At 37.5% G+C, this 24213-nt stretch overlaps 1 protein-coding gene across 2 annotated transcripts; it reads right to left on the reverse strand.

Annotated features, from left to right (window-relative positions):
- Positions 1-617: 617 nt before the first annotated feature.
- Positions 618-23452, reverse strand: GHRHR (growth hormone releasing hormone receptor). Of its 2 annotated transcripts, none has more exons than XM_005510635.3 (13): positions 23224-23452; positions 17164-17269; positions 16480-16587; positions 15155-15255; positions 11888-11985; positions 9970-10102; positions 8918-9071; positions 7815-7875; positions 7640-7709; positions 6202-6293; positions 5313-5442; positions 3870-3911; positions 618-1587 (listed from the first exon to the last, which is right to left on the reverse strand). In XM_005510635.3, the coding sequence occupies exons 1-13, from the start codon at positions 23278-23280 to the stop codon at positions 1465-1467; spliced, it is 1275 nt and encodes a 424-aa protein (XP_005510692.2). In that variant the 5' UTR covers positions 23281-23452; the 3' UTR covers positions 618-1464. The 2 variants fall into 2 exon arrangements, with proteins under 2 accessions (XP_005510692.2, XP_021154250.2); XM_021298575.2 differs by having other exon boundaries at positions 1231-1640.
- Between the last annotated feature and the right edge of the window lie 761 nt (positions 23453-24213).

Raw genomic sequence — 24213 nt, forward strand, 5'->3', positions numbered from 1 at the left:
AAGCAATGCAAGCAATGTCTTGGATCCCACTTTGTAATATGTGTTCCAAGGAGTCACTGCAGATATGGAAATAAACACTTTCCTCCCACTGCTCCCTCAGCCTCTTCTCTTACCCTCAGATCTGAATTCAGCTATTGCTGCATTTTTCAAAGTGTGGAGGAAAAGCAATGAGAAAAATGCATTTGTTTGGGTTAGTTTGGATTTTTTTCTGGGTTTTTTGTTTGTTTGGTTTTTTTTTTTTTTCAATGGACAGAGGAATACATCTCCTTCAAAGTCAGCTTTTACATAAAAACTAGATGGCATAATATTCCACTTCCTCAATGTAGCTGTAATTACCTGGATACAACAAAGGAAAAATGAAGGCAGATCCACTTTTCTCTATCATAATTTCTGTTGTTTAAGTGGACTTGACAGCTCACTGGAATGTCCAGAAGAGCAGGGTGAAAATGCATTGGTATGAGAGTCCTCAGTGTTCAGTACTGTTTAGATTTCTTCACTCCTTTCCAAGCCCTGATGTTCCCATCAAAAAGCTTTATCAATCCATTCATCTACAGGTTAAAACAACCACTACGGAAAAAAAGGCAAACCAAAGCAACCAACCAAACAGAAAAATCAACTCAAATACAAACACCAGGAGTGCAAGTTTATTTTCAAGCTTCTGAATGGTCTACAACACTGGAGAGCAAAAACAGTCACACTTAAGAAAATATCCAGCAGTATTCCTAGCAGTGTCCTAATCTTTTTGTGCAGAAGCTTGCTTTTCAATTTACTTGCAAAGAGCAGTTTTTCCTCAATGATTGTCTTACGGAGGCTTGCCCTTCCCAACACCTCCACTTTCTGCTTCTTTGCTACCAATTTTCTAACCTGTAGCTACTAGAATAGCACCAGAACGTAAGAGAGTATTGAGTTTTCTGTTGAACTTTGAATCTTTCTGCCTCTAACAAGACAATATAAAAAGACAGTATAAGAGGACTTTTTATTTATGGTGTTGCAGTTTAACAAGACATTTGTTTTCTTATTTGTCTACTGAATCAAAACAAGGAACAAGGCTTGAACAAGTTGGATGGATTCCATTTCCCATTGCGTGAGGATTGAATACCAGTTTCCAGAGGTGTTACTGAAGGGTACTACTGGTGTCCACTCCCTAGACACATTATGCTATCAGTAAAAGTCCACAGGAAGTGAACCAAGAAGAGATTTCTGTGTTTTATGTGATGCACAGTATATTGATTAGAGGGTTATTGTGTGTTTAGAAGGCCAGTCAGTGTTTAATCTGTCACTGAAATGCTTTGTCCTGCAGAAGATGTCCAGTGGGCAGAACTGCTGTAGAAGTGGATCCTCTTCTAATTTGGTCAGTACGAACTACAGTCATTATGTTTGGTGGGTTTTTTTGCTTTGTTTGTTGTTTGTGTTTTCTCCTAATCAGGTTGTTATATGTAATTACTCCAGATCCTGAAGCCATCTTTAGCACACAGATGTGGTCATTTTTACTCCAGAACTAGATGGCATGGTCCATCTTGTCCTCTTCCACACTGGCATAAGTCCATATCTCTTTCCGTGCCACCTCCGTCCGATTTCCGTTTGCACCTCAAAAGGAAAGGAAAATGTAATTTTGTGGTCAAATACTGCTTGGGAGTACACTGGTGAGAAAAAGGAAAGACAGAAATAGTCACTAGAGAACTGTAATATTTAGACATCTCAGTTCAAGTTAGTTCCTCTGGGCTCCATTTGTAGCTGATGGAGAAAAGTAGGATCCTCCAGAGAACATTTAGTCTGGCCTGTCACTCAGAGCTGGCTTCTCCTATTGAAAAGAGTAAATGAACCCCACTCTTTCTTTCAAGAAAAAAGGACATGCTTCCTGTGGGCCTGCGTAAGTGTTCCTATTTAATGACTGTGGATGCAACAATCAGAGTTTATTATTAGAGCTGTAACACAGTTCTATAAAAGAAAAAAGTCCCACTTCCATTTTTAACCTGATTTCAATTTCTACCTGGTGACCCTCCATCTGCCTTCCTCTGCTGAACTGAGAAGCGTATTAGCACTAAGTAACTTTCTCCCATCAAAGCAGTGACACTTTGAGACCTTTATTAATAACCAAGTCATCTCAGTCTTCTAAGAAATAAAAGAACTTGCAGTCTCTAACTCTAACACTGTAAAACATTTTGTCCATTGCTAGAATATTTTCTCAGCATTTTTTTTGTCTTCTCACTGTTTTTTTAAATGTTCATTTGAAAATTTGTTCCAGCAGTGGTCTCACCAACGTTGCCTACACAATTAAACTCATTCTTTCCACACTGTTTTCTTTTCCTCAGCTGCTAAGAAATGTAGTCTTATTTCCATCTGTTTCTCGAATGATATAATCTGCAGTAAGTTTCTTAATCAACGCTCACCAATTTGTGGTTGAGAAATAATACTACTTTGTTAATTAAGAAAGTGAGGTGAAAGTCATTAGCGTTCAGGACACGCTTTCTGTGGTTTACCACTATGTATGCCATGCATTGGCATGTTCACAGAAACACACAACAGGTCCAGACCAGCCACTAAACTCTGCTTTCATATCTGGTTCTTATTAGAAATGTGCCTTTCCTGTAATTTAAGAGGAAGGAAATTTCTAAATTGAAGTGCTGTGTGTCTGGAATGACAAGCTGAATGTAAAGCTATGGTCTACAATCAGAAGAGATTAGGATTATTAATAGACTAATGAACAGGAGTGTCAACTCAACACACACATCATTAGAACAGTCAAAAATTCATAGCCATAAACTCAACCAAAAGGCTAAGAAATGTTGACATATTTGAAGACATTTGCACTTCATTTGTTCTTAATTTCTGACAAAATTAAGTAAGTGTGGACTGTGGCACAGATGTAGTCAATTAAATACTGTTTGAAAGCTTAAATAGCCTTGGACTTTAAACTTTGAAAAGAGAGATTTAGTCAATGAAGACCAGGGAAGCTAGAGCAGGTCAGTTATCTCTAACGCAGATAACTGTACTTGGTCATTTGAATATCTCACTGACTGTGATGATTAGGGACAGGATTCACCTCCTAAACACACCTTTGACACTCTAGGGAATGCCCTGTGAGGTGGTTTATATGAATCAAGAGACTCTTCCTTTTTAGGAGCTGCAGGTAGAAACCAGTAGAATATTAGTTTAGTCTGAAACCAAATCCCAGCCATACTTGAAAACAGCAATCTCAGCTACCCTGTACTCAGAAAGAAGAGTGAAATTCCAGGGTTTCAATCCATTCTAAAATATGAAGGATAAACTTTTATGTTGCCTATATGATTCATTTAAGATGTATTCTTATCACAACATCTAGACTACAAAAATGGACTTGGATACTAGCCTAAGTGGAATGATTCGTGTTCCACCAACAGTAAAATTCTGATTTACATACCCTAAATGAAAAAATAGATTTAACAACCTGAGGAAATATTGGGAAGCTTCATGACCATATTAACTATACTAAAAAATAATATTCTAGTATTGGGCAATCAGCACACATTTCAGTTCCTTCCAATTTAATAACAGACCTTTCGTACATGGAAATCTATTTGCATCACTGCAGCATCTTGTAATTTCAGTTCTGGAACTTGAATATGTTTTCCAAACCACACTGTAGCACAGTAATGTGCAGAAAGGATAAAAAAATGTTTGATAGAATAGCAAGGTAGTAAAAGTGCATTTCTCCACTAGATGGCTTCATTCCCATTAAGATAATTTAGGTGAAATTCAACTTCATTGATTTCCATGTTTCTTGACAACCCAAAGAAACTAAGATTTTATTATCTGCTTGCATGAAACTGATTATTATCTCCGTATATCTGCTAGTGAAAGCAATGCTGTAAAGGATATAGGTCCCTTACCTCTTGGTTCAGGAAACAGTATAGAACTGCTACAATAAACCCCTGGATAAAAAAGAAGAAAGAAATAAAAAGAGAAAAGTTGAGTGTTAGTACAGTTTGAAAAGCCACTTGTATTATCTGACTTCATGATGGTACTGTGTATGCAAAGTAATAAGTACCATTATAAGTTGAAGCATTGTTATAAATTGAAAAATTCCTTATGTATCTCTGATAAAGCTGAACAGCCAGACAATCAACTATTTAGTGGCATTTCACCAAAGTAAATTCAGTAAGGTGAGTTGAATTCACAAGAGCAGATGATATGGCAAATGAAGTTCTCTCATACTGTGCTTACAAAAGTATGGTCCATTCTACAGCCAAACATCTGTGAGCTAATTATTCACATAGTATAAATCAGTAAGGAAACAGACTTCATAAGCGGATCCAGGTATGTAGCTCATACGGCTTTCCAGTCACCTTCTGTGTCTTTGCAGTACACCAGGTGAGATCAAATTCTGGCCTATTGAATACTTTTGTTGAGATTCTGAACTGAGATAAACCCAGGAAAATCCTAGGAGGTCAATGGATCTATATGATCAGATACAAGCTAAACACTTCATGCTTTTATTCAGTTTGTTTATTCCTTACATTGTAAATTAACTCGATGAAAGGCCAGCTCCAGGTACAAAGGGTCAGGATTAGGGTGTACAGGGTATATCAGACAGGACTGACATAATGGGTTGAATCCTCAAGAGGACTAAACCAGCACAACTGCTGGATTTTCAGTGATGCTCGCTGAGAAATGATGCCATACAACCATTCAGAGGGAAATATGCTCCCTTATAAAGTTTGGTAGGATTTCTGACAGCGGCTTCTTGTAGATTCTGAGATGCAGCAGAGGGAGAGGGAGGAAAGCAAAGGGCAGCTGAGTGTTGCCTTTCTCATAACTCATGTAGCAAAAACACCTGGAGGGTAAGTCATAGCAGCCCCAGTAGATGTTCTAGTTAGCATGTGATATGTACATCAGTCGCTATTCTGTGGTTATATGCTTGCCTAGCAATTTACTCTTTGCCAAAGAATTGAAAGGGGGCTGGACCTACAGCTTCAATTGCCCCTGGGTAATTTAAGGTCAGCCTAAATCAGATTGATCTTGTCAGTGAAGGTATGTAGCTTACCACTGGTAGCAAAGAAGATTTTCCATGCTTGACTTTGACCCACCACCCAATTTACGCATGCATCTGAAATACTTGGCCTTGTATTGGCAAAATCTGCAAATATGACAGTCTAACCTACATCAGATCAGATGTCGATCACATCAAACAACAAAACTCAGCAAAGAACCATGAACTCTGTGAGGAGACACTATCTTCAGGATCAAATTATATTTTTTGTACAATACTAGTTGTTGTGTGGGAAGTAGATTAAATTAGAAAATCTTCTAAGAAGGAACCGAAGCCATTTTACCTGAAAAGATCCAATACAGAGCTCCAAGTAAAGACGAACCCCCAGGCTAGTATATTCCGGAAGAAAGTTGAAGACAATATAATGGGTTCCAAATAATGGAATTAGAAGCAGAGTTGACCTTGAGAGGCGTCTAGCATGGGATATTAGCAGAAGTAAGATAATATTATTTTCTTGAGTGTAGACTAATGCATGCAATATGAAACAGTAATGAACTTAAGTTAAAAAAAGTATCTAAATATCTACACGTGAAGCTCATATCTCTTCTGAATTACAGTGCTGGGCAGAAAGCATAATAAGAAACCAGCTGGAAATAGATTTCTGATGCTTGTTGCCTTACTTGCAATACCATGTTCCTGGCAATATCATGTTCATGTCTTTTTTAATGGTATTTTGACATTCTGTCTTCCTGATTGAGACTGGAGTTCAGAAAAACACAAGGAAGTAGAATATGTTTTGCCCCATGGGAGCAATTGAAAATTTGACATTTATTTGTAAGTAAATTCAGAGGAGGTAATATGCAGGCTTCCTTTATGGATCACATACAGAAAAATACATCTATAGAGTAATTTATCCTACCCTAAATCAGAGATATAATGTAGATTCAATTAACAGTTTCCTAGTCTCTCCATTGATCGTAATTGGAAGCTAGACATCTGAACTGATCTGAATACATCATGTTCAGGTGGTCACTGCTAGGTGAGAAAAGTCTCATCCTTTGTCTCATTTCCTTGGGAATGGGATAAAGTTGGGAATTTCTAAAATTTAATACCAACCAAACTGAGCCTGCCTGTGACACCAGATATGTGCTTCCTCTTTTAAAAAAGATGAGACAAGTTTTTTATGAATAAAATTAGTGATTTGTTGTTGTTGTTGTTAATGCATACACTACCTGTACTGAGAAGAGTTGTTGAAGTTGATTTGTCTAGGGTCTAGTTTTTTCAGCAAAATTCTGATGATGTTGATAAATAGGATAAAATTGACCTGTTCACAGTATTTTTTAGGGGGGAAAAAAAGAAAGGTTTACATTCACATGTAGAATTTTGCAATGAAAATCTGTTGTGTTTTTTTTTTGGGGGGTGGGGGTTACTTCAGCTATTATATAATTTGTGCAGTTTTTATGAGATCAATGTAAGATTATTAATGTCATTCCTGTTGGCAGCATTCAAAAATCTCAGTAGGTTGCATTCCTTCCTAAAGAAGTAGCTCAAGAATTGAGAATTTGACTTTCTTAAGTAAACTATTTCATCAATAGCTTGTGTGATTCTTTTGGGGGTTTGTAGCTCATATAATTTTGATTTCTTTTGAAATGGTTATTGCACTAAATTCTGCCTAATATCTTTAGAAATCATTAGTAGAATTCATCTGATGAAATATAAGTATCTAACTTGCAAATCAAATTTTCTACAATTGCAGTTCAGCACAGCTTTACCCAAGTCTGTGAACCTCAGTTTTACACAGAGAGTTTCTTCCTACATATTTTTGTGTGTTTGTACACACCAGCTCTTCTTTAGGTGAGGCTGAATGCTTAAATTTGCCTAAGAATTCCCATGTTTTACCAGAAAGTCTAGTCTCATTTAATCCATCAGTGATCCCTTAAGTACATTCCAGCAGAAAATCATCACTGCAATCCCCTGAATCTCTTGACTTGAGATGTGGATGACAGATGAGCACTAGTAGGAGGAAAAAAAATTGAGATAGAAGGAAATGTAATGTTTTATTGAAACATGGCAAACTATGACCAGAACTGACTTTTCATTCACATTGTTTGCATATATATGCCTTATTTGTATGCATTTGTCCTCCAATTAAAATGAGCTTTTAATATGGCCTTAAGGTCATCTATTAGTTGCTTTCTCAAACACTGTTTGGCTTTAATGGCATAGGGGAGTAATAACACATGATGATAATTTAAAGCTTATCAGTTTATTCAATAAATGTCAGGCTCAAGAGCTGTTATAATTATCATCACCTATGGACAGAAACCTATTGCCCTTGAAATTTTGTATTAAAATTCACGGCTGATTCTGGACACTTAGGCTAAAGCTTTGGATTTTAGCATCATAAGGATGGTTTAGCCACTCACCTTCTATTAATTTCAGACAAACTGACAATTCTGTGAAAGTTTTCATTTGTTTAAAGGATATTTTCTTTGGGGAGGGGTAGTTCTCTACCTCTTTTTAGTTTGCATTGGACATAGGGAAGCTTACAGTAGAAATTGTACCACTGCTCTTCCTTACTTCAAACAACATTTCAGCCAACAGTGACCAGATTTTAAGTTAAAATAATTTTTTTTTCCAATTAATGTTGTCAAAGTCAGAAGTACCTACCCCAACAGAAATTATAATAGGTCCTTTGATTAGCCACCAGTAAGGAGAGCCTTGATTAATATCCCAGCATCTGAGAAAATAACAGTGTGCTTAGAAAAGTAGGTGTATGTAATCACTGCAATCGATTTAAAAATAGAACCAAGAATACAGAATAATGGAGGAAACAATGACTTACGCTGTGTCTTCAAAGTAGAATTTCGCTAATATCCATATAAGCGTGAAAAGTGTAGGAAAACCTGTCAGAGAATTAAGCAAAAATTGTGGTTGTCTAGTTTGATCAATTAATCCAAATCTTGTCCACTGAAACTCTGCTGTGATGATACATATCACTCATTTTCAGAACTGGAATTACCCTTTGTGGTCTGTTCATGTAATAGGAATTGCTTTAAACTCACAGTACAAACCTCAAAATAAATCTGCTGATACCTATGATGGAATGAAACAAGTTGTGACACTGCCTGTTTTGTGATTATACATCAATGTGAAGACATAGAAGCTGCTTTGTGCATGATATATTAATAGTTCTGCCATGGAAGCCTGAACTTGTGACCTCTTACTAACATGAGCACAATTCACCTGTGTGATCTCACCTAAAATTAGCACCTGCATGCAGATAACATGTTAAACCCCAGGTTTATGTAATAAGGGTGCTTCTTGCATGACAAAATATTTGGGATTAGAATTTACCAAATCTTATAATAGTAACATTAAAACTTTACAAACACAGGATGTGATTCAGTCTAACTTAAACCTCCCTAAAAAGGCACATGAAGTCTCCTTAAAGCACAAAAACTGATTCGGCTTGCTTAGTTGTCAGGCCTACCTTAACCTTTGGTGGCATGGATCACCTCCCTGAAATACCCAAAGATTCACTTGTGCAAGTGCATTCACCTGCCATGCAGGAGTTCTTTGCTTTTTCCTTTATACAGAAACTTTATGAAGTGCATCTAACTTTGATGTTTGTGATAGCTCATTAGAGGTATTAGTGTTTTCAATGGGGAGAGGAAGGTTAAGTGGATTGGATCTCTCTCTTTAGGTTCCCAAATACACTTGATTTTCTACATGTTTCATAGGGACTTGAATGCCGTACTTTAAAAAAAACCCAACCTAACAAACTTGTCTGCTCCTCACTAATATGCATGTAAAAATAAAATCAAAGCAATGCACAAGTTAGGCATTTCAATTAGGCAGATTAGATTCCACATCCAGTATTTCTAATGGAGTGGATAAAACCTGATATCTTGCCTTTCATTAATTTCATGCAGAAGTCTTACTTACCCCAGCCAAAGAGAACAAGCCACCAAAAATATCTTCTTCCATGCGAAAGAGATGAGAGTAGTAGACAGTTTAGGTAAAGAGCCTCTACTAGCAGCCACATGAAATTGGTCATCATGAAGTAGTGGCAGAAAACAACTGAGATCTTGCATTCAGTCTAGGGAACAGGAAAGTCATAGTTTAGGCATTACTTGTGGATACATGTGTTTGATTTACAGATGTAGTATGTATCTGTAATTCTGGCTGAGATCCACAAAGAACAAGATCTCACAATTGCATGCATGTTTAAAGGGAGAGTTTCAAATGTAATATGGCTTTCTTTATAGTAAGTCTTTAACCATCATCATACCTTGGAATCTCTCTAATGTATTTTACTTTATATCTCTATGCTGGAAACACAGCTTGGTCTCCCAAGCATGTGATTTACCTCACAAATGTACTATCTTCTGTGTACCTTATATGAGTAAAGTCAAATGCTCCATAGCCCTTTGATAAAACTTCCAGGACCCACTTTCCCACTTAAGCTCAGTTTTAAATTTTTATGTGACCATCACCAATGCAAAAGAACCATAAACCTCTGTTTGAAAGCCATTGCCATGTTGCTAAAATTTGTGGCTGGATCAAAGTGAAGTTGATTGCCTAATACCTTGCATGTCATGTGGTTTACAAATCAGAGCTTCCAGTCAAAACAAGAAATCCAACATTTCCAGAATAAACATATTCTAAAAGCTGTGTTATGACGTACTCAGAGATCATCAACTTTAGTCTTCAGATCATAGAAGCATAACAGTGTAATACTATATTTTTCTATGGCAAAGTCTATGTCTGATCTAGAATACTAGATCATGAATTGATGCATTAAGAACGTAGAAGGGCACGAGGTACACACTTATGGAGGTAACATGTACTTAATAAAAGAATTGTATAGTTTTCATTACTATGTTAGGAGGGAAAAAAAAAGTTAATAGTAAAAAAGAGACATGAAAAGTGAAACCATCTATAGATGGTATGCAAAAACATCAAGTACCACCATATCCTGCTTTTCATGTGCTTACTGTAGAGAAGCTGCAATGATCAATGTCTTCCTCTTGGAAAAGTACAGCATCCTTAATGAAAATAGCGATAGCTTTTAAGATGAAAGTAAAAAAGAGCTGTACATGGATATAATTTCTGGGACAGCGAAGCCTCCTGGAAGAAAAGAAGAGAGGTCCTTCTGAGGTTATTAACTGACTTGTACTGGCAGTAATTAAAATATGCAATAAGCCCTTGCTTTATTTCAGGTATGTCCAGGTACTAATAGAAAGAACACTTGCATGCACTGAGCTTTTCCTGCAGGAAGGCAGAGATAAAAACCTTCCTCAGGTAAAGCAATTCACCCACAGTTTACATCCTAATTTTGTTCCTTGTTAGGTGGTGCCCTGGTGATATTTCTGGTCTGCCAAATTTCAGGAATCTTAGTTTTAGTTTCTGTTCTAAGCCAGGCTTTTGGTTGGTATTATTTTTGGCTCGAAGGAAACCTGCATTTGAGGAATTATATTTACTGATACAATTCTGACTATGGCTAAACCATGACCAGGAACAAGCATGTAGAGATATCCTGGACTAATTAGACAGTTTTCTCAATGAACAGGGTAACAATTCTTAGGAAGATTTTCTATACCTGGTGCTGTGACTGAGTTAAATTGCATTAAACCCCTGTATAAACAGCATTATCCAGATTTAGAGAATTCTTCCTTAGTTTACCAAAGTTTTTCTTATGAATTAAATGAATTCGGATACGAGCTTAAAACAACTGGGCACATCTACTTTAAATTCTCAGTTAATTCAGGTTAATTTTTGACTTTTGGAGGAGTTACACTGCTTCTACTTTATGTTTTCATTTGGAGCTGAAGATCTTAGCTAATAATAAAAGAGTTCCATTAAAAGCTGAATTCCACCCAGATCAAATAATCTCAGGGTCACCTAATCTTAAAGCTTACCTAAAGTGTGCAGAATTTTATTACTGAAACTCACATGCCAACGTCATTGTTAACTACAACTTTTTCCTCCCTATTGCTAAGTCTCGTTATGTCCATTATGTCCATTGTTTCTCTTTCCCCTTATTTGGGCTGGTTTCTTTTCCTGAGGTCAGAGTGGATGTCAATAAACATATCTGTTGACTTCCAGACATGAACTAAGAACCAACAGAGGTCAAGACGCTTTCCCCAGAGAAACCTGATTCTTACAGAGTAATACTCTATTCTAGAAAAATACTATTATTCTATACTATTCTATACTATTCTATATTAAATATACTCTATTCTTTTTCATCTTACAGAAATACAATAAATAAACAAAGATTAATAAAATAAATCCTACAGAGCAGCAAACTTAAAACCTACATTATATGAGAAATTAAACAATCAGTTTTACTCTGGATACTCTAAATTATACCTGAAAATGCTTAATAGCTGGATAGTTTAGTAGGAAAGAAATTTCACCAAATGTAGCTAAATTCAGAGCCTAAGTTTCAAAGCATGTCTTCAGTTGTAAATATTTCAATAGTAATATAGGCAGTGCCATAGGAACATTGATTCAGAATCTAGTTCTTTTTTTAATAGTCTTCTTATTAATATAAAATTAACTGAAGCCTTAAAAGGCAAGCATACATAGGTTATAAAAGCTTATCTTCATTACAGCTAGGGCAAGTAAATATATCTATTGGTTATTTGGCATCAAAGTGAGTTGCTGAGTTTTGCCAATAGACATCTGGAGTTTATTTCTCAATTCTGATTTTTCTTATGCCTGGCTCTCTCTGATCACTTTTGATTGCCAGCCTCAATTTAATATTATTAAACCAATATGCCAAGAAATTTTATTTTTATTCTTCTGAATTCCTATCTATATTGTTTTGTTGTATCTGAAGTTGTCTTGTACAGTCTAAGATACTATGATCTGTTAAAAAAATAAAGGTCAGATGATAAATTTACATACCTGAATGCAATAAGGACTGTGACAGCAATAATGAGTGAGGTGATGGATACACTGTACCCTACAGTGTAGATGATCTTTATAGTAGAAAAGTAGGATTGCTATAAAAGAAGATAATTATTTCTCACATAACCTGCAGCCAAATGACAGCTGTTTTACTGATTCTGTTAGTTTTGCTTTGTTTAGTGATTCCAGTCTCTTCACATCTCTGCCTTTTTTCCCCCTTTTAATCCCACAGCAAAATTAATCTGAAATCACTCATATTTCTTTTGTGAAGTCCCATTTTATAGCTACGTGGATACAGCCTAGTCTGATAAGGAAACATGGATTGATCAGGATGGTTTCAAACTCATTCATAAAACCATAAAAAAAACCCAAAAAATAGCTAGTCTTCCACTAAGGCGTTGCAAAAACTCTTATGCATTTTTATAGGAACTGCATTTTACACCATGTTTTCTCCACAACAGTAGCAGGACAATCCTGCTGGCAGCCGGTTGCATGATGAATACAGAATTCTGTCAGCCTTTCCTTATGTTTCTCCCCTCCACTCTGCTTCCTTGCTTACAATTTTATTATCTATTCTTCCTTTCCATTTTTATTGTGTTGTGTTTGTTTTAGTTGGTGGAGTTTTTTTTTCTTTTTCCCCCCTCTCTTTTTTTCTTGCGGCCAAACTCAACTGTTACTCAGTCATAATGTCAATCAAAATCCATTTCAATTTAGCTGGTGCCTCTATCAGACATGATCTGTGAGTGAGGATGACTTCAACTATCACACATGGAAGCAGAAAATAGAATGAATAAGCTCCAGGCTGCAAATCTTTCCCTTCAATCTAACATGGTCTATCTCTTGGGTCCCATTTCAATGTTTTTATATCCTAAAATCTATGCAGCTATGCAGTGTGTTGACACAGTTCTAAGTAGGGAAGGGCAGATACTTTTTTTGAGCCTTAAGTGTAATTAAAGGCATTATAGGGTAGACATTGGGTAGGATTCATCTGCATTTTTTTTTAGGTGCCTAATTATGAGCAGATGGGTCTATGGTAAAACAAGCAGTGTGAGAGGGTGGCCACAGGACTCTACTGTTTCATTGTTAACACAGTTGTGTTTCTTCTTATTCTGTTCCTTTTTCTAGTTAATGAAGGGAAATAAGCACCCCTAGAAGACAACTTGACTCGTGGTAAGATGAGACCTTATCACTTTCTATCAGCAAGAAAAGAGATCTACCACTATACCTGCCTTAACAAGAGCAGGTCCATAGGTCCGGTTTAATAGAGCAAAACCTTTGGTGCTGAGGATCCTACATCCACGTTGTGTGCATTTCTTTCTAGCCACAGTCTAATCCCATGGGCTGAAATTTTATTATTGGTTAAAGCACACTAGGTGCACCCTGCATTTGTCTTCCGGATTAGTTTTATCTATAGGAAGCTGGATCATCCTTTGTGAGAACGTGCCTCAGTGTAAATGCAGTAAGTGGGGATAACCAAGAGATTTCCTTGAAAAACTCACACCTGATCCTGACCAAAGCACTAATATAAATCCACCATGTACAAATTAACTTGGATTTACACTTTTTTCTTCTCTCTTTTTTTTTTTTTTTTTGAGATTAGTGAAGTCAAATGATACGTAAACCATCCATATTGACCTTTTCTGTCGTGGATGAACTCTAAATTGTATATGACAAGGGTGTCACACTCATTTTCACTAGGGGCCACATCAGCCTACTGTCTCCTACGTTTATACAGTCCTAAAATCACATTTGGCCCTTTGAAGGCAACCTCGAGGCTGATGTGGCCCCTGGTGAAAATAAGTTTGACACCCCTGATATATAATTACCCACGTACCTGATCATGCACAATTCCAGCCAGAGCTCAGAGGAGTCCCTCAGAACTACAAAGATAGCCAGCAAGTCTGGAAGCCACCACTCCATAAGAAACCCATCAAAGCTGTGCTAGGCTGACCTTAGCAACCTCCACTTCTGAATCAGAGATGAAAAACACAGGCAATAATAAGAACCTTAAGTGGATGAACCTACAACTGAATAGCTTACCTTGAGATAAAATGTGGGTTGCTACTAAAATCCATAGAGTCATTTAAGATTGTTTTTTTTTTATACCAGAAATGTAAGGAAGCAATAAAAGAAGGAAAGAAAGAGTTGCAGTTCAGTGTTTATTTATTAAGAGCAGCAGGCACTGTGGCTTAGAGAACGGAAAGGAAGTTTGAGTTAAACAGTGTGATAATAGATAATAGTCAGTACAAAAAGTAGAGGGAAGAAAAGAGAAATCTCCCCATGATGATATAAATTAAATTCTCTCCAGCAAGATTAATAGATGTCATCAATTACAGTATAAATGTTATTTTTGTTCTCTCTATAGTAGACGAAAAAGTATGCTATCCACCTGACCTGTACAAATAAAGAAAAAAGTGCAGTGTTTAACCTGTACAGGGGAAGTATAGAGATCTAGAGTTAGACAAGACAGCTAATTTTTAATCACTTAACGTGATTTCTACCTTCTTTCTATCAGTTTCACTTAGTGGAGTTTTCTTCAGATTCAGGATTGTGATATTTTTCATGAAAGTATGCTATAGTATTTTAGCTTACTTCTTTTGTCTGGAGCAAGAGTTACAGGAAGCTAAACACACCTATACAATATGTTTGTACCTTTATTAAGTAGAGATCAAGCACTATATTTTCCCTGTACATATAACCTCTAAATATCGCCAATTGTGCAAAACTAGCTTAAAAAATATGTCAAATTCTGATCTGTATTACAGAGATGTAGCTTTTGAAACATTTTTTCTTTTTATTTCTTGGTTCAATAATATATTTTCTGCTTGACAGGACGACAAACCAGAAATCCCTCTTGTCCCTCTTGTCCTTAGATATCGCTGAGTTTGCAATGCATGCTCTACTGATGCTGTGATGCCACAAAATCATCTTGCTGACTGATATTATTGAAATGTCTTAATTAATATTTTATGAATATTTTGCAATATATATCTAGCTGTTACATCTGTGAGCAATTTGAACAGAACTGCATGATTGTGTGGAATTTGCAGCTGGCTTTATTTTTGTTATACTCTTATACCTGAATAAAAAAACATCCTTAGTAAGACTCCAAATAAGTGGCTAGAGTAATATTTGAATTGCATTCCATACTTGGTAAGAAATGTTAGCTTCAGATGATTTTCCCTCCCCAGTGGTCTTCAGGAATAGAAAGGAATCCTACAACGTCAGTACACAATTCACATATATTTATTTAATTAAACTTACTTCTTCAAGCGGAATCTCATCTTCTACTGGACAAGCAATATGGTAGGGAGGGAATGAGTCAGACCAGCCTTTCTTTGTGCAGTTCCTTTTTACTATTCCAGCTGAAACAGGAACAATTATTTTTTTTTTTTCTGATGAAGAGCTGTGTAACACAGAAAATAAAAATCCCAGGAGATCTCTTCCTGGTCTGAAGGTTATACCAGGAGGAGAGGATAATCTCCATTAGCATCTCACAGAGTTGATAGGACATTTTACAGGTGTACATTCAGGTAATCGGTTACAAAATTTTTCACTTTATCAAGAGACAAACAGTGGGAAGAAGGGAGAGAACCGAGGTGACTGAGGTAGAGGTGGAAAGGACTAAGGAAGCAATAGTATCAGGGAAAAGAAAGCCCATTGAAGAAGATTGGAAAGCACTGCTCCATCAGACTTCTGCCTCATTCAACACTCACCCCTCTAATGCATCCCTTCTTGCTCCCACCTTTCTTGGAGCTTACTATTTCTTTGCAGATCAGAGACTGGAATAAGTAGTTTTTTCTATGAGGATAGTACGTTTTCATAAAAAAAAGATTTGAGTCAGATGAAGGATAAGTAAGAGAATCCCGGGGCAGGAAATGAATCTGCAGAGATGAAACGGATTTTCCTTATCCCTCGTTTATAACTAGCATGTGTTGGGTGAGGCAGAGGTTGGGCTTTGCAGTTTCTTTTTCTTGTTGAAGTGCCAAATCTAGGTCTTTCCTGGAAGATCGTTTCCTCTTTATAGGCTTGCAGTTTTTTTCCTAGCCATATTCACCCAGAAAGTAAGCAGTCACGAAGGCATTATTTAGCAGTGTTGAATTTGACCCAATACATATGCTTCTTCAATGACAAAATTCTGCTTTGTATGTCCAACCTTGGCCTTACGGAACAATCACATTATTCATTCTGCCACCTTTTATTTCATCTCACACTAATCAGAGCATAGATCTTATAAACCCCCATGCTTAAGTTCTGACCTAGACAAGTCCCATACAAGCTCTGTGGAAAACTCACACAATAAGCTAATCCCAAAGCCTACAGAAAACAATGGAAATACTCTACTGATTTCAGTGTTCTTTGGCTCAGGTACTAATCACAGACTATGGGATTATATCCAGTTATGGATGATGTTTAAAATATGTGAAGAACTGCTAAGCCCCCTCAGATCCTTCTGAAATCTTTGCAGTAATACTCTGATCCAAATAGAGCAGAAGCTTAAAGTGTTCTGTCTTCACCCCCCATTTTTAGAAATGTTCTTGCATGGCATACAACACAACGTGAAGAGAACACCCATGATAGTACATCACCTGGCTTCTTCATGAAGTGAGAAAGGATGTTTGGGCATGGTAAGGCAAGGGTCTCTCCAGCATCTGCCTCTGGCCAGCACAGTAATTTGTCCCAAGTTCTCTTGCAACCTCAGACAGAAAGTGAAATACATTTTTAAGTGTAGTTATATTTGAGCAACATAAAAAATAATAAAAAGCCTTTAAAACTTTGACCATCTACCCTTTACATATCTTATAAAAATAGTTGAGTGACAATTTTCATTCTACAGTGAGAAATAAACACCTCCACAGGACTATTTAATCCACTTTATTCAGACGTCCTGTGTTAGACTGGGGTGGGTTTTCAGACCTAACACAGTAAATGAAAATGTATTGTGAAACAGGAAGAACAGTGATGCTGGAGGAAAGACCAGATTACAGTACTTGTCAAGGGGTTGCTCTGGTTTTAAAGACCAACACACCCTTACACAGTAACCATGATGTCATGAATAGGACAAGGACACAAGTATTCATTCAGATAGATAGATCGTCCATATTTAAATGTGAAAAAAATATTGAAAAAATAATTGAATGTGAGTAGATGGAAAAAGAGCTGACCAGAGAATAGGGATGTGGAACAAAAAGTAAAACAGTCATGCACACACATTGGCAGAATGGGGGGTCCTGACTTTGTTAGGGTGTTGCTTCTTTGTCAGAAATGCTTACCTGGTTGTGTTGCATTTCCACGCTCTTCTGAGTCCTCCAGACATTCGGCTTCTTTTTCCTTCAGCTCTGTCATAAAGTCACATTCTGGGTGGACAGTCCCAGCAACCTACATGGGCAAGAGTTTCAGCAGATTAGTAAGAAGGTGATGGGTAGAATCTCAGGAGACACTAAGTCTAGACCCACTTTTCAACTAACAAGGCCGTGTTAAGGACACAGAACATGACCTTAGGGTTTAGTAGTCTCTTCACAAATTGTGATGCTTTTGGCAGAGGAACCTAGTTGAGCACTATCACAGGCAGTTGAGCTGTACCACTTTATATCAAAATAAATCCTTAGGCAGTAGAGCTCTCAGAGGTAAGTTTGTAAGATTTCTCTGGCTATGTTCATAATGAAAGACTCCTTTACTAGGACCAGGACTTGAATGCAACACTCATTTACACCCTGAATTTAGCCCCTGCTAAATCTGGGCCCAGGGAGACAGAGTGCACTTGGATGAGCTCCTTTTCTTTAGAGTGAAGGTCCCAGCGCTATAGGGCATGCTGCAGATCACGCCTACTTCTCAGCATAAACATACCCCTGGCATCCTCCAAATAAACAACATCTTGAAACCACACACAATTACTGCAAAATTGTCTTTTGAATGAGCTCTTCACTCCAGAAGGAATTAATTTGTTCTCTCCCTTCTGCCATCTGCCTTTCTTTACACAGGATGGGAGGCAAAATTCCTTTCTTTGGAAAAAAAAACCCAAACCTCTCTACCAAAGCATTTGTTGGTTTGGTATACTGGTGTAGAGAAAAAAATTGGCACCTAATGTTTTAAGAGCAGGAGCCTTTTGTTTGCTTTAGTCCTTATTTAGACTTGTGCTTACACAGACACCACAAGAGAATTAGAAGAGATCCAGGGTGCCTGGACCACCAAAGCACAAAGTCTGAAGCAGGCTGCTACACACCATGCCTGCTGTGGGTGTACACCCGGTGCAGAAGTATGTACATCTATTTTTCATGAAGAACGCAATATGTGCCTTATCCAACCATACCCATTGTCCCCAGTCCCACAAATCCAGTTGTCATCAGAGACACTCTCTTCTTAGCTCCACACCCTGGCCACTGGTGCCAGTGTGCTCTGTATGTGTGAATATGGATATAAAGACATAGATATACACAACAGAAAATGAACTCAGGATGAGATTTGCATGGTGAACAGGTGGCTGGCATATGGTTAAGCTTTATTCCATTCAGGGAAGATTAATATTCAGGTAATCTGGAAAATAAATAGCTGGTTTTCAGTTCATTCAGAGGACAGATCATATTGGTTTCAATAAGCCAGTATTTCCCTTCCATGCTAATGTCTCATGTTGGTCTGCAAAGCATTTGAACTGCATATTGGCCAACAAATTGAAAGTCTCAGGCTGCTGGAGAACACTGAATTCATTGCACAGTCGTTGCTTTTCTGGGGTTTGAACCCTGGCAGTTGACAATGCCATTTATCCACAAGTATGCCCTTCGAGGACATAGTCTGCTTCCCATTTACTTCACTTCTAGGAGGATGTGGTTTTCCTGCCAAATTGCCGAACAGCAGTGCCATGGATCAGTTTAAGGCATCAATGAAAAGCAGGTCCCCATACTCAAGGCTGAATGAAGTTTGGTCTATGTGAGATGAAGGTAACCATGAATGGATGGAGCAGAGGCCAGCCATTGCCTTAGCCCCAGGAGGTAGAGATCTGATGCATAGGATGCCTCCGAGACATCAGCCCCAATCAGTAAAATGGGTGGTCTAGTGAGCCCCTCAACTCCACTAAGATATGCAATGGTAAGCAGGATGACAGAAAATTGGCATCTACCATGAACATCTTTGCTCACTTGGTGTCTCTTCTCATACCCACATATATTCTTTTGTCTTATACTCACCCTGGCCAATGAAACTCGTCTATGCTGAAAAGCTCACTACCCATCATATTTGGCAGCTCTTGCAAAAAGTATCTTTATTAGTCAGTAGAAAAAAACAGTCAACCCATTGACTGTAAAACTATTTTACAACATTCTCTTGGTTTGGTGAACTGTGCCCAGAAAAACCTCAGTAGGCAGGAAATGTACCCATTTCTGCAGTACTAAATTATTTCTCCTGGCAGAAAAATGGCTAGATTTGCCTGTGAAAACTCTCGTTGCTCATTGAAATGTTCATGGCAAGAAAAAAAAAAAGGTTGTTTGGCTTATTCAGCAGTTCAGGAAAACTTTTCTTTTTTTCTTTCTAAGTCTCCCGACTCGTGAGAACACTTTACCGCATGTATCTGAAATAAAAAGGTGAGGCTGATCAAGTACCATGTATTTAAATTATTACCTCTTCCTTCAAGAAGACCTGACCTAAGAGTCGCTCTCGTGGTTTATATTCCAGTCAGCACTAACCACTACTTGAATAAACACTGAGTGCAAGATCTGCTATGGCAGAAACTCAGGTAAAATAAACTCAAAAGATTTATTCCACTCCTAGGCTGTATTCTAGATATATTCATCCCCACAGAGCATTTGACTACATCTAGCAGACCTTCATACTTTCCAAACAGCTCTGAATACTTTTCTCAAACAAGATGTAGAATCAGCTTCCAAACTACCCTGAAAACATCTATAGCCTTACTTGTTTAATCCCATTTTTTACTTGCTTCCTTTCTGCCCACTTCTGGAAGCATCAAATAATGGGATAGAGCTATGAGTCATTCTTTAAAGTACGAATTAATGTCTGCGTGCATGATTCAGCTTCCTTTGCTGTCTACATCTTACAGCAACATCATTATCTGATCTAGACATCTTCGTTTCCTTTCATGAGGATAACAGAACGAAGCTAGCATTTTTGTGCATAGATCAGTTTAATTATTTAATACATTTACTTTTAGATGGAATGAACTATGGTTTAGATTCAATTCACTAGGATTCCCCTGACTATTAAATCCATGGTTACTTTCTAAATTGGGTCTTCAGCACTGAGTTAGATGAAAACCACTTTCTTCAGCTGACATTATGCAGGCTTGTGCACAGATCATTACAGCAGTGCTATTTTACTTGTTAGCTCAGCTGATAATAAGTGTTTGTGGTTTGTAGGATCTCTAAAGAAATGAAGTTCCATAAAATCTTTTAGTTTGCCAATTTGGTAATTCAGTTGTATTAGGATCCTTCCTACAGCAACTCCCCCTGTAGCTCACAGGCGAGAGAATCACAGAATGATTGAGTCTAGTAGGAACCTTTGGGGATCGTCTAATGAAATTTCCCTGCTCAACACAGGGTCAAGCAGGGCAGGTTGCTCAGGGCTACATCCAGTTGGGTTTTGGATATCAACAAGGACAGGAACTCCACAACCTCTCTGGGCAACTTCTGGTATTGGGCTGCCCTCACAGTAAAAAGTGTTTTCTTGTGTTTAAATGGAATTTTCTGTATTTCAGTTTGTACCCATTGCCTCTTGTCTTTTCATTACACACCACTGTTAGAGGACCATCCAAACTGACAAGGAGTTGAGCTGTCCTCAGGAGAGATGCCTCTCCCAGTGTACTAGAGGGAAAGTCCTGGATAGCTGCCATCTTGCTTAAGCATCTTCAACAAAATGTTTAATATTGTGATGAATGAATGTGGGCCCCTCCACTGCAGTCAGCCTTATTGTGTTGGGTAGATGAGTCAAACCAGATACCCAAACTTGGCTTGTTTCTTTTTCTGAATTCTGGTGATTAGTAGAAGAAACCTGAAGCAGAGGTTCTAGCACTTCTCATGGTCACTTACATCCATGAAGACGTAGAGTAGCACTTCCCTAAGAGTCACTTTACTTACAGTAGGTGAAGTCTGCAGGCATATTTGTTATACAGACTTTGCTCAGTAGCTAAAACCATTTCACAGAGCTGAGCAGAACATACCGTCTCCTGTTAGAACTGTGCTGTCACCAGCTGAATTGCTCACCCTTTTAGGAGTCTATTGGTTAAAATGTTCATGTTCAGTGCAGCAAACCCAGATTCAATTCCCTGCTAAAGCTGAGAAATTTCAAGCTTTTGTTTCCCATATTTTGAGGGAACCAGTATCCCAATGATGGTTGATTAGGAAGAAGGTTCCAATCATGTAGATGTTGGGATGGGCTCTGGCTGGCAAGATCCTGCCCTGACACTCAGATTATTGCTTGTAGAAAAAACATAGCTTAGAAAAAATATAACTGCTTTTCTTGTGTTCATATTTGCACCCCATTCAGAGTTAACACAAGGAAACAGGTATTTCCCCAATATTCTTCTTAGAAGGGCAAAAATGATAGGAATTGTGCAATAGGAGCCAAAATAGAAAATCTTTTTGAGAAAACCATGGCTAATATTTCAGACTGTCCTGCAGAACAACTGCATATGAAAATCTTCTTGCCGGTGAGGAAAACTAAACTACAAATAAAATAAACATTGCTATGTTCCAAATAGAATATGCAATTGCAGTTGCTATATCCATCAGTCAATTTATTAAATGGATCTGCAGGTTAGCACAACCACCGAAAATCAAGGAAATCTTTATCCTTGTCAGTGGGCCGTGTTAATGTGATGTAAATAAATAAAATTAAAACAAGCAAACAAACAAAAAACAAAAAGAAAAAAACCCTCATCTTCCAGATCAGGCTCCAAAGAGGAACATGAAATGCACATACAAGAGAGTAAAATTCTCTTTTTAAATTATTCTCAATGCTGATCGAATGTTGCTTTACCTCTGTTTTCTCTCATGTACATCACAAGGGATCAATATTTGCATTCTTTTCACATTACAGGAGGCACCATACAAGCAATGATGGTAAAAAACCTCAGTTTATGGAAGCTGAGAGTCAGCCTCTTAAGCATTTAAAACCTCTCCAAAAGTTGAGTTCAGCTCTTCTAGGGAAAGCATGCTGACAGGTTACACCAACAATGAAAATAGATGGCTGTTTTTCCACCATTTTCTAATAAGAGTTGTTTACCTATCCTCTATTATAATAGAATACATAGTACATGAGGAGATTTTTATTATACATTATACACAGAAACTTGTTTTTGATCACTGCGTAGTTGTATTATAACCAATGCAAATTTATAGAAGAAAGTGCTATTTTTCTTGGGTAAATTGAACATGTTCTTACAGAGACTTTCAGTGATATTTTAAGTATTAGCACTGGATCTTGATATTCTACTTATGAGCAATCATGCTTATCTGCTCTCACTACAGGGAAGTGGAGGTTGTCACACATACAGTGCAAAGGAAACCATAGCTTCACATCAGCATAAAGTCTTTTCAGTCATTTCACAGTGTTTTATTTCTCTTGACCCACAAAAACGAAGCTGCTGTGCCACCCATTAAATGCTGCATCAGAGAAGAGATTCACAGGGAAGAGGAAAGGATAGAGCAGAAGTATCACAAAAAGAAGATGCTGAAAATGTAATTACTCTCAAAAGCAAACCCCCCCACTTTTCACAGACCTCTCCTGATATCTGTGTGATCCTGAAAGCTGGTTTACTAATCATAGTCCAAAGGAAAATACCAGCAAAAGCTCTAGGCTTTTTAATGTATTTGTATACTTCTAATTCTGCCATAAGCATCCTCTCTGGTTTGACTCATTTGTTACATGTAGCATTTCAGCTGTTCACATATTAAATAACATTAATGCTACCAACAAGGCAAATAAAATTCTAACTAAACACACTGTGTAATCTGAAATTTAAGAAAACTCTATCAAAACTCGGCTGATTTGATGTAACAGCTCTCCTCCAGTTTCTTCTTTGCCAACATCTTTTAAAACTTACACACAAAAAAGGGAAGGTTCTGCCAATTATGTTGTTTCTCCATAGTAAGTGTGTGGTAAGAAAGCAGTAAAAGGCATTGTTATATAGATCCTAAAGTGTGTATCTCTTCTGCTGCTGTTCACACTTTTCATACAGTCTTGCCTTGTTTAACTAGAATCCAAAGTAAATACAGAGAAGAGACCCATGCGAAAAGTAGAGCTGTATCTGACCATCTGCTTCAAGAAGAAAATAGACAGTTATTGAAAAACAATGAAGTAAAAGCTTTTTCCATGCAATTACTTACAAGCACTGCCAGACTCAGGATGTACAGAGCACAGTGTTGTAAAGCTCTAGAATTCATGTTCCAAAGCGAGAGTCAGACTTCACCTCTTTAGCCCTTCTTAGCATCTTTTATCTGCTTTTTGACTTCCCTTTCTCCTGGCAGTTGCTGATTTGAAGCATTTATGTTTTTGCACAGAAATGACGTAAGAATACAGTGAAGTGGGAAATAAATATTAACAACTCTCTAAGCTGTATTTAACCTGCTTTGCACCTTTTGGACTTTGCAGAATGCTCAAAGACTGAACTGGGTGAATTGAGTGATTGATCCCAAGATTATGGGAATCCTGGCAAGACCCCTGTTCCTTTCTTTGCAATACAAAAAGATTTTGGGAGGAATAGGCAGCTCTAAATGTTGCTAATCCTGTATTAAGACAACATGGCTGGTGTAAAAGAAAACCTCTCCTAATGTTAATGTAAATTTATTCTAACCAAACACATTACGTGGTGTGGCTTCAGCGTATCTGCATGTGAATGTGTTTGTATGGAGTATAAGGAGCATGGTACTATACTTTAAAATACAGGGATCAAAAACTGCTCATAGGCATGTGAACATAAATTCTGCTGGGTATCTGTTAGACGTTGATTTGAAGGCAAAATTCACAAGGAACTCTTGTCTCTTTGCTTTAGACTTGTGAAAGTTCAGTGTCTGAATCTGAACTAGTCAACTTCTTCAGTAAAAATATAGAAATATGTACACTCAGCTCATTCCTCAGCTTCCTAACATTTAAGACAGGCCAAATGAGTCCCGCTCCAGAAATACCCAGTCTCAGAGCTAAATGTCTAATGTCTAGATGTTGTAAGGTCAGCTATACCCCAACCGTGCTGTGCATATTATGAAAGCTTGTCTGTCAATGTATACTGTCTTGAAGGACTTCCTATTCCATATCAACATTAACCAAAGGTTAACATTGCAAAATCAGAGACAAAAGATATAAAAATACCTTTAAAATAT

This window comes from Columba livia, chromosome 2 (genome assembly GCF_036013475.1).
Source record: "Columba livia isolate bColLiv1 breed racing homer chromosome 2, bColLiv1.pat.W.v2, whole genome shotgun sequence".
Classification (NCBI taxonomy): Eukaryota; Metazoa; Chordata; class Aves; order Columbiformes; family Columbidae; genus Columba; species Columba livia.

What these genes read in the sequence shown, in the direction of transcription:
- GHRHR (XM_021298575.2), bottom strand. Translation starts at nt 23,280, where the DNA reads ATGAATTCTAGAGCTTTACAACACTGTGCTCTGTACATCCTGAGTCTG. An exon ending in TCCTGAGTCTGGCAGTGCTT is followed by an intron (nt 17,270 to 23,223) that starts GTAAGTAATTGC and finishes TTGCCCATGTAG; the next exon opens with GTTGCTGGGACTGTCCACCC. An exon ending in ATGAGATTCCGCTTGAAGAA is followed by an intron (nt 11,986 to 15,154) that starts GTAAGTTTAATT and finishes CTTCTTTTATAG; the next exon opens with CAATCCTACTTTTCTACTAT.